Here is a 17069-nt window from a genome sequence, read left to right as displayed (position 1 = left end):
GCAGCGCAGAGCAGAGCTGTGAAAACTGTAGCTATCAGTGGTGTGGGAGCTTATTAGGGGTCATCATCACTGTCTCTTTAACAATGGCGCTTTTGACCTCTCTCCTCATCTCTCTCTCTCTTCTCTCTCTATTTTCTGGGTTTTCCTAATCTTCTCTTTCATTTCAAAGTTGCAATCTTTTTTTTTCTGCTGCTCTGCCTCGCGGATACTTCTTCTCCTCTCTCCTCTCTCTTCGCTGCTCTGTTCTTAGTTCCCCTGTAGAGTACGGCAAAGATATCATCTTGTAGGGTGTATCGCCCTTATTTGTAGGGAATTCGATTTGTTAGGATTAGAGATTCCCTTTTCGATATTCGTCTTTTTTATATAACCCTCCGAGATTCTCTCTCTCGCGTGTGATTTTGATTTCAAGTCATAGGTTCAGTTGATACTTGGAAGATCTGAGTTCTCTGTTGATAATCTGAGTAGTTGCTGGTTTGTTTGAGACGCTAAAGAAACTAACTTTGCCGAAATTCTAGTTGGAATCTCAGATTTTAGAGAGGGATTAGGCTTTTATTATATCGAATTTTGGTGGGGTTTGGATTCCAAAATGACTGTGGAGGAAGTTAGTGATGGTTCTTCTGCGTGGAGTAGGGATGATGATATAGCCTTCGAGAGAGCTCTTGCTAGTTACACAGATGAATCCGAGGAAAAGTGGGAGAAGATTGCTGCAGATGTTCCGGGGAAAAGCGTTGAGCAGATTAAAGAACACTACGAGCTTTTAGTTGAGGATGTTAGTAATATCGAATCAGGATGCGTCCCACTTCCTTCCTACGGTTCTCCTCAGGGAGGATCAACTGGTGGTGGTGGTGATGATGGAGGAAGTACTAAGAAAGGAGGAGGAAATGAGTCTAATCAGGGAAGTAAAGCAAAGGCAGATCAAGAACGGAGAAAGGGTATTGCCTGGACCGAGGATGAGCACAGGTGAACTCTTTGTTTTGTTTGATGAGATGCTAATCTGTTTGACAGAAACGTTAATGGTCTTTGTTCCTCTTTCTGTGGTTGCAGGTTGTTTCTTCTTGGTTTGGATAAGTACGGGAAAGGTGACTGGCGTAGCATTTCTCGTAACTTCGTGGTGACAAGAACACCGACTCAAGTCGCTAGCCACGCTCAGAAGTACTTCATTCGTCTGAACTCGATGAACAAAGAGAGAAGACGAACGAGCATTCACGACATCACTAGTGTTGGTGACGCAGATGTCTCAACGCCACAAGGACCGATCACCGGTCAGAACAATAACAACAACAACAACAACAACAACAACAACGGTTCTGCTTCTGCTGCTGCTGGTGTTGCTGGAGGAGGAGGAAACAATCCAGCAAAGCAAGCCGCCTCTCAACCACCTCCTACGTACGGAACACCAAGCATAGGTCAACCAGTAGTTGGAACACCTGTGAGCCTCCCAGCTCCACCTCACATGGCTTTTGCTGCTCCAGTCCCTGGTGCACCAGTGAACATGAGCCAGATGCCGTACACCATGCCGCGTACACCAACGGCTCATAGGTAACGTCTGAGAGAAGAGAATACCTTTTGTGATATGGGTAGTGCTCTTTAAGGTTTTAGGTATAAGAAAAAATATGTGTAAAGAGGACTTGAGTGAATATATTCAGACTTGTTCCTTTGAGTGGATTTTTTCTGTTACTTTAGTTTGTGGGGATTTTTTTTTGAATAAGGTGTTTAAGATCATGTGATTAGTTTCAGACTCCAGATTATTCACTAATCACAATAAATATAGACAAGATTCTGTTGAATAGATGATTTGATAAAAACAACAATCTGTTCATCTCATGGAGTCTTTAACTTTAAAATCATAAAAAATGCTACTACGGTTTTCTTTTATTTGCTGTTTACTGAAATGGAGAAGCAAAATTCTAATTCAATCTAAAGACAAATACTCCGAAAACCACTTTTCACTGAATCTACTTCAAGTAACTCCATTAGCTAAACTTGACGAAGAACATCGGTTAGTATAACCGCAGAGTCCAAACTCTGTCCTGCCATCCAAACCTTGAAGCCTTTGTAGAAGTACTCTGCGTCGTTCCAAGCTTTGAGTTCTTTGAGAGAGAAAGGTCCCTGTATATCACCCTGAGGATCTTTGTACAACCAGTTTGCCTTCTCTCTATCATAAGACAGAACCTCAACATGTTCAACTGTAGGGTCTAGAGTCTCTCCATCACCGTTCTCATCTTCATCACCATCGCTCAGTTCTATTATCTCTGACGGATTTGGTTGAGCTTGAGACCCGTTGTTATGATTCGATACTGCTGGTGTGCTTGACTGAAGCTGAGAAACTTCAGGCTCTTTAGTTGGCGTTTCTTCTTCCCAAGTGATGCCATTTGCTGGCTGCTCTACACCTCTATGAAGATATTCATCACCTGTAATACGATAGAGAGAGCTATTAACAAACAAACCAGTTGATGCAAATCAATCTCGAATCTTTAAAAGATCAAAACCAACGCATAGCCATGGTAAGATGCAAACACACTGAAACAAGAACCCTATACATTGGAATGACGCACCTGCAGAAGAAGCAGTCCATGTTGGCAACCTCCCGTTTAGGTCCATCGCATAAGGCGTGATTCCCGGAAGTGTGCTGGATTTTGACATGAGAAAACCATTGCACTGCTGATCTTCTCGACCAAAGAGGTTGCGGACTTCTGGAGTTTCTTGGATGCTTGATATTGGAGATTCGCTCAACCGTTGTTCATTGTCACTTTCGTGAGCCTCAGGGGACGCTTCAAGGTTTGGTAAAAGTTCCTCTCCAAGAACTTCCGGAACTTCACGAAATAGCCGGGACTGTTCTTCTGGAGTCTGAAGAAGCTCCCTCTTTTCCAGATACTCAGACAGCGTAACAACTCATTAAATCAAGAAAAAACAATTAAGAACTCACTATCGGAATGATATTTATTCATTTCAAAGTATAACAAAGTTATATATAGTAACAAAAGGATATTCTCTTCGCCATCCCTTCTCAGTGGCCCGGGCAATACGCTTTTGTAACAATGCCAATTCTCTTCCAAGCCACTAAAGAGTTCAAACAAGAGTTGAGTCCGTCAAAAGAAAATAGGACCACGGGGCAAGGTAAATAGAAGAAGATAAAGAAATGAAGCAGAAGAGAAAGTTAGCAAGCAAGCATACGTGTTTAGTCTGATCTTCATGTAAACTTCGAGCCTTTTCTTCCATCTCCACCTATCCAAAGGGTTCAAATGAATTTTGATTAAATAGCCACAAAAGACACAAAATCTTAAAACGCCATAAGCAGAAAAGGTGAAAGAGTTGTTAGTATAGGTGACAGATCATTAATAGAGAGCCTCCACCAAAACAAGTATATTCCGCCTTCTTATAGAAAAAAGCAAACTTACAATTGTAGGCTGCTTAGGAGAACCGTTCTTTATTCTCTGATGCAAATCTTCACATTCCTCCTGCGTATTTTCAGAAAATCTAATAATCAATCCATAAACTACAAGGCTAGAATGTACATCAGTCCAACAATTTCTATAATGAAAGATAAGTACATCTAAGATAGCTAAAAGAATAGAAACCCGGTGAACAATATTTTCTAAGCAAATTACCTTGGAGAAATCATCGTCAGATAGCGCAGAGATAGAAACGTCTTTCACATAATTTGTAACCTGAAGGAGAAAATCATCAGTCCCAGGTTCTTTCTTCACGCCTAGATAACAGACAAAACAAAAAAAGTACAAAGAGAACTCAGCTTTCTCTACTGCAGACCAGACATCTTTAGGCATGGGACATGATCACTAAAGATGTAATTATCTTCTTGTCCATAAACACACGAACAAACCAGACTTAAATCAAAAATATACTTTCAGAAAAAATTACCTGTGACCTGAACAAGCTGATAAGGGTTGTTCTGAAGGTAATCATTAGGGTCAGACTTGATCCTCACAAAGCTTCCCAACATCTTACCCTCAAAACCGTCCCGAGACTTAACCAGCTCCTGAACCAGACTCTTCCTCAAGTAGACAAGCTTGACATTCTCACTCACTATTGCAGCAAAAGCACCACCTCTAGGTTTCTCCCTCACAACCTTCCTTATCCTAACCACCTTCTCCGAACGGCTCACGATCTGCGCCGCCTCATCCTCGTACAGATAATCAAAATCCGCATCGTCCCGGTTCTCCTCGTAATGCTTTTCCAGTAGATCATACACTTTGATCCTCAGTATCGACTTAACCCCGAAAAGGGACATGAGCCTATCGTCGCACGTAGCTCTCTTCTTGCTCGACGAATCTACGAGACCGTTCTCGGCAATGTACCTCGAGATAGTCTCGCTGACCTCGAACCTGGAGATCTTGGTTGTTGTATCTTTGCCAATAGATTGGAGAAACTCGATGAGCTGTCTCGAACCCCATCCTACAAACTCGAACCGTTTGGGTCTCGCTTTCCTTTTCCTGGAACTGGTCAGGTTGCTGTTACCTTCTTCGACCCAAGTTATATCTCCCATTATTACACACCTCTCTTTCAATACAAACTCTGTTATCACTCAAAAAAAAACCTATCGAAAACACAGACTACTCTATTCGTCTAAAGTCTAGACCTTTACAAGGAGGGTGAAGCAGATACTGTCTGTCACTGATTCTTATTACCAGAAACCGAACAAAACTCGTGTCGGGGATGGAACTATCACTTGACAAGTGGAGGAAATTTCAAAATTGGAGAGAAAGGGAGAGAGAGAAGATAAAACCGCAACGAATGTAAGATGGGGGAAAAGCACAAAAATCCGGCGGAAAACGATCGGCGAGAACCGCGAATCTCCGGCGGCGACTTTTTACAGAGAATCGCCGCGACACAATCGATCGTCTTTCACTTTCTATTTGTGGAGCTAACAGAAAGTAAGAATATAAGAGAGAGAGAGAAAATATATCTTTAACCAAATAAGCGACAAAATTATTTTACAAATATTTTTTAAAAATATGTGCAGTGGGTTTCGAAATGCAAAACACACTCACTATAGAGTGGATCTATTTAAAAAAAAAAATAGTTTAGCATATTTAATTTAGTTTGGTACATAATTCTCCATCTATCCTATTAAAATAGAGACATCTTTTTTATCTACTTAAAAGAAGTCTACATAGGACCATCTATTTCGTAACCCAACTAATATAATAATTTCGATAGTATCTTTTATAATTTAATACACTATTAATACACTATTAATAATTATGGATAACTACCAACCTTTATAATCCAACACATCTTCAACGAATACATCAGTTATAGTCATATTTTTAAACTATATTTATAATAAACATTTACGTACTTACCATACATATTACACTCATATATAAGTTCTTCATCGAGCATACTAATAAGACAATCAATCCATATTTATAATCAAATATACATCATCAACAATGTTACCCAAAATCATAATTTTCTTATGAGTCAAAGGTACAACTCTTCACTTACATAATACATCAGTTTGTTCTTATTATTACCTCATATTTTCTGTGATCACCTTTCACTTCCTGTTCACTATTTGATATTATTTATAATTCCAAATCTATATTAGTTCGTTTTCAATATAACACTCTTCTACCAGTTTCATCTTCTAGCTTTTCAGCACGTGAAAGAGACGATATCTTTTGGACCTTTATCATTGGTTTACAGGACTTGGTATACACTCCATCGACCCGATTTTCCTAATAAACAACAATAAACCACTGTTAGACAGAAAATAGAAGTTTAAAATCCAATTACCTATATTTTTGTGAAGATAATATCGCATGATAATATTAGATGAGAATATTCTACTACTTAAATGTTTAAAATCTCAACTAACCTATATTTTATCAAGATAATAATCGATGTGAAAAAGCCAGATAATATCAAACTTTAAATCAATTAAAAGATTATAACAGAAATATTATGATATATCTTCTAAATCTTAACAAAATTATATCCTAATCCCTATCGATACAACCGTATAAAATTTAAAATATCAGATTCAGAATATGCTCTCGATGCTTCCACTATAAAAAGGCTTCCATCACCTAATCTTTTCATCACATCTCGACAAACAAAACTCCCAAATGGCTATGGTTACATCCGACGGAATAACGTTGTTGAAAAATGTCAAACCATTTAAAACAACTTGGAAGATTGAAGTAAAAGTACTACATTCATGGACTCAACATTCGAATTACCCTGGTGGAGACTCTCTTCACTTCATACTAGCAGACAAGACAGTAAGTGTTTCTGTTTGTTATCTGTTATTCTAACAAAGTTTGATCTGCAATCGACTAAACTATATTTTTTTAATGTTAATGTAGGGTGTTAAAATTCATTGTACCTGCAAAAGAGTCTTCCTTGGTCGTGTTAAGAAACTGCACGTTGGACAGTGGAGGTTCATTGAGAATTTCTCAGTGACCCCAACTGCTGGAAAGTACCGACCGACTAGCCATGGATTCAAGCTGTCGATCATAAATAGCTCCAACGTCACCGAATCCTCTCTGAAAAATGACGACTGTTTTTTGTCATTAGCAACGTTTCAGGAAATCATTAATGGAAGTCTTGATTCTAATTTTCTTATTGGTAACTTAACTGTTTTCCTCATAAATCTATCTATCTTTTTGTTTATATATAATGATATTAATATTTTTTTATATGTTGTTGAAGATGTTGTTGGTCAAGCAACCGAGATTGGAGATATGCAAGTTGTTCCAGTCCAAAGTAAAGAAACGAAGAAGCTGGAACTTACTTTGAGGGATACAGAGTAAGTTATGAATACAACCTTTCGCAAATAGACATTTCACATGTATATAAATGTGTGTTTATTGTTTTTACTTTCTTTTCTTTGACAGTGGTCTCCAAATAGCATGTTGTCTTTGGGGTCGTTTTGCTGAACATATGCTATATGCATACAAAGTCGCTCAAGTGGATAAAAATTTTATCTGTTTACTGAGATTTGCTAAAATCAATGTTTACAAAGGTAAAATATCTACTAAACTATGAAGGATTCGTAACTTATAATATGATTTTGATTAAAAGTAGTAATTTTTAAAAATTATTGTAGGCCAAGTCCAGGTCACAAGTGCATTTGAAATTTCAAGTGTGGAGATCAATCCGTCTGGATTTGATGTGAATGACTATCTAATGTAATACGTTCTATTCTAATCTCATAATAATTTTATCTTGTGCTTAATATACAAACGTTCTTACGCAAATGTTTTATAACCCTTTTAGGATGCCAGATAATAAGTTGGCTCTCACTGCTGGTTCTCTTGAGGTTGTAAAACCTCAAGGAAACAAACGCCAACCAGATAAGTGGTCTCTTTATCCAGAGAGAACAATTTTGGATATCGTAATGGCAACTGAGGTTAATTTTACATTTTTACTGATAAATTGTTTTGTATTATAATCTACACATTTACTTTTTACTGATAAATTGTTTTGCATTATAGCCTTAAACATTTACTAACACAGAATGTTATTTTTTTAGATTGAGAAATGCATTGTTAGAGCAACAGTTTATGCAATAGACACAGACTATGCATGGTACTATTTTGGTTGTATTAAGTGCCACTACAAGAAGGTGACTAACATTACTAACAAGGATTTGGTGCCAGTGAAACATTTGTGGTATTGTGAAACATGCCATCAGTCAGTAACCAATGTTGCACCTAAGTATGTTTCTTTAACTTGAATCAATTATGTTTACGATCTATGACTTCACTAATTTATCCACTGCTGTTAGGTTTAAACTACATCTCCTACTAAAGGATGAGACTGGTGAAACTAAAGTGATGTTGCTTGATACCATTGCTGAACCCATTTTGGGAATAAGTGCTGAAGTGCTCTTAAATGGTTCTCTGGAAGAGGTATGTATAGTTAGTCATTTAACTTGCAAATTATGGTTTGAATTTGACAATTATGAAATTTTTATATCTTTCTATGAAGGTTGAGGATCCAGAAGACTTGCCTGACGTTATTACTGATATGATTGGAAAAACTTTCAAATTTGGTGTCTACGTGAGCAAAGACAATGTTGATTATGGATCCAATATATTTAATATTGGGAAGACTTGGTCTGCTGATGAAATAATCTTACAGTCTGACGATGATAAAACTGAAGACACCAATCAGACTGACATTGTTTCATCTGATCGTCCATCAGAACAGGTTTGTTAAAGTTTTCACTGTTTTTAATAAAGTATAAGATTAAGCATCATTTAACTTTTGAACTTAAATATCCTAATCACATTTTTTTTTGTAGGTATCTTTTGTTAGCATTGAAAGTGAAGACAACACATGTTCATCTTCAACTCCACTGTCAAAACGAAAAGTAGACAAAGCTGTTCATGACATTTCTTCTACTTCAAAGAAGAGATACTCTAAGATCATCAAGGTGGAAAAGAATGCTGGGGAGTAGTCAAAGCTGCGTGGGGATAAAGATTTGGTTGGATTTTGTTTCATTTGTTGTTTTGCTATTATTTGGTTTTGCTATTATTTGGGTTTTTATATTGGTCGTTTTATTTTTTTCAATAACTATGAGTTTCAATAAATGATGAGTTTTAATAGACTATGAGTTTTTATAAAATTGTCATTCATTTTATATATATTGAAGTTATAAATTTTTTTAATTTGTTCTATAAATGTATGACCTACATGCAAACAAAGTTTAAATTACTTACTTGAGCCATATTGTAATTGGAATCCCTTTCAGTATGCCCTCCGAACATTTGTTACCCCATGCTATACACAAACTATCCTGAAAAGAAAAACCATAAATAAGATTGTTGGAATCCCTTTGAGTATGCCCTGTGAACATTTGTTACCCCATGTGATTAATGTACATATAGTATCCTTCACAAGTAACTCTAATGTTTTATATGTATAAAATGATCAGATCGGTTGCGAACAGAGTGTGTCTTATATATGATTTTCATATTTCAAAAATATTAAGGTTCAAACACTAATTTTTAAACTATAAATTTTCATACTACTAAAAATCATACATTAATATTTTTAAATAACTATTTCAATTTTACTTTTGTAATAAAATAAAAAACGATTAAATTTATATCTGTTTTGCGCGGATTCTAAGTGTCAAATGATTAAATTTATTAAGTTACAAAATGTTACTATAATATATAATCTCAACAATAATATATTGTTCCTAACAGAATATTTTCTAAACAATATTACGATTGTTAGAAATACCAGAAACAAAATTTTAAATTTTTTCAATTTCACCCGCCAAGTAACTTTAAAAATGTTCTGTAATCTAAACAAATATTAGCCTTAAACATTTATGTTTTCTTAGCAAAACTCTAGACTGAAACCAGATTTCCAGATTTGGATAAAGATCAAAGGTACTTTTTATTCAATTCTAAAACAATCATCATTGATCACTTATTCTCCAAACGTTCATAATAATTATAAGTCTGTTTGATCTATTGCAGGTTTCACAATGAGAAAAAGACAATATGATGGTTTTAATCATGTTAACAGGGAAATTGGCGGACAAGGAAGAGATACTACAACTAATGCCACTAATCAGGGAAGTATTGGTTTACAAAACTCTAATCCGAATGCTACCCAACATTCAATACCATTAAGCTCAGTATTTAATAGGATTTTGGATGATCTTACATACATACCTGTATCTTCTGGTATTGAGGGACCTTCTCAAGGGAATATTTTTGTGGAAGTTGAACCTACAAAAAAAAGAAAACCCGCAACTGGTATCAAACTCTATCGATATGTTATTCCTTCTATTTACATGTGCCATATATTATTCAGACTGTTTCAAAAAATTTCTAGGCAAGTACAAAGAAAATGTCAGCAGCTTGCAATCTGTGAAAAGGAGTAAGCAAAATCCAGAAATACCAAGTATGGTTTGCTCGATTGTATTAGAATAATATTTTAGTAATACCATGTAACTTGCTGTTTTATTTAGTGAATATAATATCAGATGGTGTTAGACTTCAAATTGATTGTTTTGTAGATGTCAATGTGGCTTCAGGTGACAAACATTCACGTGTTATATTGGATAACGATGATGATGATGATGATGATGATGATTTTCACCTGTCGGATGTTTCATCTAATGGTAACATTTATATTATCTGGGATTTCTGTAACGTTTATGTAATGTTTTCATTTAACAATGTATTCACGTGAGAAACATTGGATTTGACAGGAACAATGCGTGACGATGATGATCAAGAATGGGATTGCAGTAGCATAGAAACTACAGATTCTGATGTAGAACATGCTAATATCGTCAATGCAAAAACAAAGGAAACAGAAACTCAGAAAAAACGAGTTCTTACAATGGCAGCACTTATGAAACAGGCTTTCTCCAATACAAAACCTAAAACTTCCAAGCCTAAACCTTCCAAGACTGCTAAAAAGGAATTTGGTAAGTCATGAACCTAAATTTACCAAGCAGAATTTGAAGTTGTATGAAAACAAAGACAACAAGATTTTAATCGTCCATTTACCTAAATTTCTATTTTGTAGATTATGTAGATGAAGGTGATGCAACACATATTTGTGAGCATTGTGGAGCGTATATGTGGTTTGGTGAACGCATAAACAAGAGTAGAAAGTCCAAGAAACCCATTTTTACTTTATGTTGTATGCAAGGTCAAGTTCAGTTGCCTCTTTTAAAGAAACCCCCCGAGATTATGGAAAGACTACTTAATGGAAGTGATAAGCTCAGCAAACATTATCAAAGGAACACCCGACCATATAACATGGTCTTTTCATTTACTTCTATAGGAGGGAAGGTTGATCGTTCTGTTCCTAAAGGAAAGGGACCAAAAATGTTTCAGCTTCAAGGTGAAAACTACCATAGGATGGGGAGTTTGAAACCTAGGGATGGGGAGTCTGCAAAGTTTGGTCAACTATACATTGTCGACACAGAAAATGAGGCAGAGAATAGAATAAACGCATTGAGGTTTGTAGATTCTGTGATAGTTTTTTTTTTTCTTTAAAACATTTTCTTTACACTTTCATCTAGATTTGCACCTTCTTAACTTGCTTTAACAATGTTTACAGCAAAGGCAAGAAAGATGGTTTGAAAAAGGAGATCATTCAGAAAGTAATAGCTATGCTAGACGAAGTGAATCCATATGTCTCCAAATTTCGGCAAGCTAGACACAGATTGGATAATAAAACCGAGAGTACTCTCCATATGAGGATTGTTAGTGACCGTACAAAAGATGGAAGGACATATAGCATGCCTACTGCTTCTGAAGTTGCAGCATTAATCCCGGGAGACTTTCAATTGGGAATGGATAAGAGGGACATTATTATTGAGGAAAAATCAGGCAACCTTCAAAGGATAAGTGAAATTCATGTTTCATACCTTGCATTACAGTATCCTCTAATATTTGTTTATGGTGAGGATGGATTTCGACTTGGTATTAAGAAGGGAGTCACAGAAGCTACTAAGAAGTTGAAAAAGGATACAATAAGCATGAGGCAGTTTTTTGCATTCAGGATTCAAGATAGAGAAAATGAGTCTAACGTTTTGCTGAAGTCAAGAAGGTTGTTTCAGCAATTTCTGGTTGATGCTTACACAACAATTGAATCTAACAGGCTCCGTTACCTCAAGTTTAACCAGACATGTTTGCGATCCGACAGCTATGATTCTATTAAAGAATCTGAGAGTGCAGGCAACATCGATATGAATGAACAAGGTCAGCAGTTTGTATTGCCAGCATCTTTCACAGGAAGTCCTAGATACATGAAGAATAACTATCTAGATGCCATGACCATTTGCAAACATTTTGGTTTCCCTGATCTTTTTATCACATTCACTTGCAATCCTAAATGGCCAGAGATTACTAGATACGTTCAGAAACATGGATTGAAAGCTGAAGACAGACCTGACATTATTTGTCGGGTGTTTAAGATGAAGCTTGACAATTTGATGGATGATTTAACAAAGAAGAAGCTTTTGGGAAAAACTGTTTCATGTAAGTATTTGTGTGTTTCACGTTTTGAATTTTTTTTGTATTAGATTTTTTACTAACTCGATTGCTTTCTTGATATTTTCAGCTATGTATACTGTGGAGTTTCAAAAACGTGGCCTCCCTCATGCTCACATCCTACTTTTTATGCATCCTGATTCAAAATTGCCAACTACTGATGACATAGACAAGATCATATCTGCTGAAATACCAGATAAAGATGAAGAGCCAGAGCTGTATAATGTTGTTAAGGACATGATGATTCATGGTCCATGTGGAGCAGCCAACATGAATTCACCATGTATGGTTAATGGGAAATGTGAGAAGAATTATCCTAAACGACATTCAGAGAAAACTACAGTTAACAAAGAGGGCTTTCCTGTGTATAGGCGACGTACACAACCAGGCGTTTATGTTGAGAAAAACGGCATTAAACTCGATAATAGATGGGTTATCCCATATAACAAGAAGTTGTCTCTCCGTTATAGAGCTCACATCAATGTTGAGTGGTGCAACCAAGCTGGTTCTATTAAATATTTGTTTAAGTATATTAACAAGGGAGCAGATCGTGTTACTGTTGCTGTTGAACCATCAGAGGCTGTTGAACCATCAGAAAATGTTGCACCAAATGATGCCACAGTTGAAGAAGGTGTGAAGAAGAAAAAAAAGAATGAAATAAAAGACTTCTTCGATTGCAGGTGATTGATGCAGTTTACATTTTAATTTTTTTTTCTTATGTGAATGTTTAAAAACTGTAAACGCCTGACTATTTTTTTGTATTGTATAGATATGTTTCAGCTTGTGAAGGTGCCTGGAGAATTTTTAAGTATCCGATTCATTACAGATCTACTCCGGTTGAGATACTGCAATTCCATCTACCAGGGAAACAAAAAATTATTTTCAAAGGTAAAGACAAGCTTCATGACGTTGTCAGCCGTGAACTCATTCAAAACACAATGTTTCTAGCGTGGTTTGAGTTGAATAAGGTGGATGCTTTCGCAAGGACTTTAACTTATGCTCAGATCCCTAACTTTTATACCTTTGATAAGCGTAAAAAGGTGTTCAATAGAAGGAAACAAGGATTTAGTGTTGGAAGAATCAATTATGCTCCACGCAAGCAAGAGGCAGCCTATTACTTGAGAGTGTTATTGAACATTGTTAAAGGTCCTACCAGTTTTGAAGAAATAAAGACCTATAACAATGTAGTATATGCTGAGTACAAAGATGCATGTTACGCTAGAGGATTATTGGACGACGATCAAGAATATATTGATGATTTAGTGAGGCACAGCTTTCAAAGTTCTGCAGCCTTTGTTAGAGAGATGTTTGTGATGATGATATGCTCTGATAGTTTAAGTCAACCAGAGGTTGTCTTCCGACAAACTTGGGAACTATTGTCAGAAGACATCGAGTATCATCATAGGAAACGTCTGAATAGACCAGGTATTAACTTGCTGCATTTTCACCTGCTTCTGTTAAGGTTTTAAACACGTGACATCTTATTGCTATTAATAATAGTTGTGTGTTTACTGATTAATTTTGTTCTAATGCAGAACTTATTTTAACTGATGAAGAGAAACAACAATTTGCTTTGATAGAGATTGAGAAGCTTATGAAACGAAATGGGAGTTCTTTATCCACTTATGAATCTATGCCAAAGATTCGAAGTAGTCGTAGTCGGGTTGAGAATGTATTGATATTCGATGAACGTAACTACGATCTTGGAGAACTTGGAACGGCTCATGATAGAGATATACTCAGGCTGACGGATGAACAGAAGAAAATCTATGATGAGATCATTGGTGCTGTTGATGCTGAAAGAGGTGGAATGTTCTTTATTTATGGATTTGGTGGCACTGGAAAAACGTTCTTGTGGCGAGTCCTATCAGCTGCAATAAGGTGTAGAGGAGATATAGTTCTGAATACAGCATCTAGCGGAATTGCTTCTCTATTGTTACAAGGGGGTAGGACTGCTCACTCCCGATTTGGTATACCCATTAATCCAGATGAATTTACCACATGCAATATGGTACATGGCACAGATAAGGCAAATTTGATAAAGGCAGCGTCACTTATCATATGGGATGAAGCACCCATGATGAGCAGATATTGTTTTGAATCTTTGGACAGAAGTTTGAAGGATCTAATGCGGAATCATAGCAAAAATCCATTTGGTGGAAAAGTGATCGTGTTTGGAGGTGATTTTCGCCAGGTACTTCCAGTCATTACCGGAGCTGGTAGGGCAGAAATTGTATTGGCTGCAATGAATTCTTCATATCTTTGGGAGCACTGCAAAGTCTTGAAACTCACAAAAAATATGCGATTGTCTTCCAATAATCTGACTGAAGATGAAGCAAATGATCTTAAGGAGTTTTCCAAATGGATTTTGGATGTTGGGGATGGAAAGATTGCGGAGCCTAATGATGGAGAGGCTCTTATTGATATTCCTGATGAGTTTTTAATCACTGACCCTAAGGATCCTATTGAGACTATAAGCCAGGCGATCTATGGAAGCAGTGATTCATTGAGAGAGTTTAAGGATCCTATCTTTTTCCAAGAGAGAGCAATCTTATGCCCAACTAATGAAGATGTTAATATGATTAACGATCATATGTTATCTAAACTTGATGGTTAGTGAACACTTTTTACATATTCTATAACTTCTATATTTTCTTTACTCATTGACAATTTTTCTATTGATGTTTTTTCCAGGCGAAGAAAGGGTTTTTCTGAGTTGTGACAGTATTGACCCATCTGATACAACTTCAACAAAAAATCAAGCGCTCAGTTCTGACTTTTTGAACAGTATCAAAGTTTCTGGATTGCCGAACCACAGTTTGAGATTGAAGATTGGTTGTCCTGTTATGTTGCTCAGGAATATTAATTCTACAGGGGGTTTAATGAATGGAACCAGATTGCAAATAACAGAGATGATGGATTTCATGGTGGGCGCTAGAATTCTTACTGGGGAGAAGGTTGGGGATACAGTTTATATTCCTAGATTGTTGATACATCCATCAGATAAGAAGCTTCCTTTCAAAATGCGAAGAAGACAATTGCCTTTAGCTGTGGCTTTTGCAATAACTATCAACAAAAGCCAAGGACAATCACTCTCTCAAGTTGGTTTATATCTTCCTAGACCAGTATTTTCGCATGGACAGCTCTATGTTGCAATTTCTAGGGTGACCTCAAAGAAAGGATTGAAAATTCTGATTGTGGACAAGGATGGAAAGCCTCAGACGAAGACTAAGAATGTCGTTTTCAAAGAAGTGTTTAACAACCTTGAAAACGGAGGTGAAGAATGAATTCTGGTTTTATTTATTTTCTACCGTTTTGAACAATGTTATGAATTTGTTTCTGAAGTTTAAACTCTTTTGAACTTTTTGTTTCGGTTTAGTCATCATGTTTTCTTTAAGTTCTTATTTTTGTGTTCATGGCTAATTCAAAATTTAGCATACTACAATCATTATCACACATTCAAGCAGTTTATTTTAATGCCAAAAATAAAATATCTAAGAATAATTCTAAGCGGCAAACTACTCAGAGAAATAATCTATCCCTTCCATCCTAAACTGTCAATTCATAATAGTTATTTGCCTATACTATTAGATCCTTCCTAAATTGTCAATTCATTATAGTCATTTTCCTATACTATTCTTTAGGTTTTAGTGACTGACCTTATTATTCTGCATTTGATGACTGTGGCCAAGATATTTATTCTGCTTCGGGTACGCCTACATTTTCTGCTTTGGGTAACTCAAGTACCTGAAACAAAGTTTATGTATATATAATATTAAACAACAACGATTAGTAAGAATGAAAGAAATAAGTCCTACTGTTCACTATCCAAAGAAAGATAATCTATTTGTATTCTTTTTTACCAACAAACATCAAACTAAACATGTTATATCATCAAACTAAACATGTGATATCATCAAACTAAACAATATAACCATATATTTTTATTATTTTTTACCAAAAACATCTATTTCCAAATTGTTTTCTTTAAATAACATTCTACCAAAATAACACATTCATAGCTTAACAATTATATATAGCATAGAGATAGAGAAGTGGACTTATCTTTTCAGGGGTTGTCTTATTTTCAGGGGTTGTCTTATTGTTCCTTCTAATATATGTTCTCTTTACGCTGTAAAAAGAAATAGACAAATAAGTTGTTTAATATAAACCGTAGACAGGTATTAGTAATGTTCAATACAAACATTTACTTTACATCAGTTACTATTATCTGTCGACAGATTAGGAATAAGATCCGTAGACTTTGCCATCACAAAATAAGATTATGGTAATCTACTCCTGCAAATATATAAAAAAAATTACAAAATTATTTATTCTGTTGCATGTCTTGAAATCTTAATCGATGGCCGATATAAAGATGATAACCATAATATATCGTCAATATACATATATCAAACCTATCCCTGAAACTTATATAATTAATTTATTTGAGCTAAAAATTAAGAGCCTTAAAATTTTAGAGTCTAACCTTTATAGATTAGAAGATGTCGATCCTGAATCAAAAAGAGTATACTTACAGGAACAATATAAGATCGGATCTAAGATCAAAAGAAAGGATTCAAAAATCTGTATTTTGTCTTCGGATCGACGCTTTTGAAGAAGAAGAGGAATAGGAAAAGACAATAACATAGGGAAGAGAATACACCGACAGAAAAGTGAAGACATAATAATAAAAAGTTGTCAATGTAATGACCATACGTTTCTTTATTTCCCAGACTTTTCGATTGATGATAAAATTATTTTTATTGTTAATTTTGGCCAATTAATTTTGTAATTTAATAGATTGATAAGGGGCTTTTGTAAAATAATTGTAGATGGGCCGACTAATTTAATTTTGCTGGGTAAATGTAAAAGGGTATTGTTTATCTCATCTATTAATTATATTACACGACACATTCTTTTTTTTAACACGCACATCACATTAAAAACATCTTAAAAAAATTAATAACACCATCTAAAAACTTCAAGCATCTAAAATTAGTAACACCATCTGAAAACTTCAAACATATAAAAAATATTAAACAAAAAATATACCCGCCCTTAGAA

General features: G+C 35.6%; 3 protein-coding genes across 15 annotated transcripts; 1 reads left to right on the top strand and 2 right to left on the bottom strand.

Annotated features, from left to right (window-relative positions):
* Positions 1-477: 477 nt before the first annotated feature.
* Positions 478-1730, top strand: LOC130507940 (transcription factor SRM1-like). Its single transcript, XM_057002798.1, has 2 exons — positions 478-960; positions 1045-1730. The coding sequence occupies exons 1-2, from the start codon at positions 587-589 to the stop codon at positions 1541-1543; spliced, it is 873 nt and encodes a 290-aa protein (XP_056858778.1). The 5' UTR covers positions 478-586; the 3' UTR covers positions 1544-1730.
* Positions 1731-1768: 38 nt separating this feature from the next.
* On the bottom strand, positions 1769-4900 carry LOC130507939 (uncharacterized protein At5g08430-like). Its single transcript, XM_057002797.1, has 7 exons — positions 3880-4900; positions 3609-3709; positions 3399-3458; positions 3175-3225; positions 2990-3060; positions 2556-2884; positions 1769-2411 (listed from the first exon to the last, which is right to left on the bottom strand). The coding sequence occupies exons 1-7, from the start codon at positions 4502-4504 to the stop codon at positions 1978-1980; spliced, it is 1671 nt and encodes a 556-aa protein (XP_056858777.1). The 5' UTR covers positions 4505-4900; the 3' UTR covers positions 1769-1977.
* A 515-nt stretch (positions 4901-5415) lies between these two features.
* Positions 5416-16707, bottom strand: LOC108826080 (uncharacterized). Of its 13 annotated transcripts, XM_057002791.1 has the most exons (8): positions 16492-16703; positions 16219-16301; positions 16068-16134; positions 15662-15765; positions 9655-9719; positions 8694-8765; positions 6353-6512; positions 5416-5702 (listed from the first exon to the last, which is right to left on the bottom strand). In XM_057002791.1, exons 4-8 carry the CDS (start codon positions 15674-15676, stop codon positions 5580-5582), a joined length of 435 nt encoding a protein of 144 aa, XP_056858771.1. In that variant the 5' UTR covers positions 15677-15765; positions 16068-16134; positions 16219-16301; positions 16492-16703; the 3' UTR covers positions 5416-5579. The 13 variants fall into 13 exon arrangements, 7 of the variants coding, with proteins under 7 accessions (XP_056858771.1, XP_056858773.1, XP_056858772.1 ...); XR_008942584.1 differs by having other exon boundaries at positions 6353-6526; positions 8694-8770; positions 15662-16134; positions 16492-16707; XR_008942587.1 differs by having other exon boundaries at positions 6353-6526; positions 8694-8770; positions 9659-9719; positions 15662-16134; positions 16492-16707.
* Positions 16708-17069: the final 362 nt, after the last annotated feature.

Source organism: Raphanus sativus, chromosome 2 (genome assembly GCF_000801105.2).
Source record: "Raphanus sativus cultivar WK10039 chromosome 2, ASM80110v3, whole genome shotgun sequence".
NCBI lineage: Eukaryota > Viridiplantae > Streptophyta > Magnoliopsida > Brassicales > Brassicaceae > Raphanus > Raphanus sativus.
Note: the sequence above shows the minus strand (reverse complement) of the source record. Positions and strands in the feature narration are given on the sequence as shown.

What these genes read in the sequence shown, in the direction of transcription:
- LOC130507940 (XM_057002798.1), top strand. Translation starts at nt 587, where the DNA reads ATGACTGTGGAGGAAGTTAGTGATGGTTCTTCTGCGTGGAGTAGGGAT. An exon ending in TGGACCGAGGATGAGCACAG is followed by an intron (nt 961 to 1,044) that starts GTGAACTCTTTG and finishes CTGTGGTTGCAG; the next exon opens with GTTGTTTCTTCTTGGTTTGG.
- LOC130507939 (XM_057002797.1), bottom strand. Translation starts at nt 4,504, where the DNA reads ATGGGAGATATAACTTGGGTCGAAGAAGGTAACAGCAACCTGACCAGT. An exon ending in CTGACGATGATTTCTCCAAG is followed by an intron (nt 3,459 to 3,608) that starts GTAATTTGCTTA and finishes GAAAATACGCAG; the next exon opens with GAGGAATGTGAAGATTTGCA. An exon ending in CTCCTAAGCAGCCTACAATT is followed by an intron (nt 3,226 to 3,398) that starts GTAAGTTTGCTT and finishes CCCTTTGGATAG; the next exon opens with GTGGAGATGGAAGAAAAGGC.
- LOC108826080 (XM_057002793.1), bottom strand. An exon ending in CAGAAGATACAGGTATGTAT is followed by an intron (nt 8,766 to 9,654) that starts GTAAGATCATCC and finishes TTTTCAGGATAG; the next exon opens with TTTGTGTATAGCATGGGGTA. An exon ending in CCAATTACAATATGGCTCAA is followed by an intron (nt 6,513 to 8,693) that starts GTAAGTAATTTA and finishes GTCATTTTTCAG; the next exon opens with AGAGGATTCGGTGACGTTGG.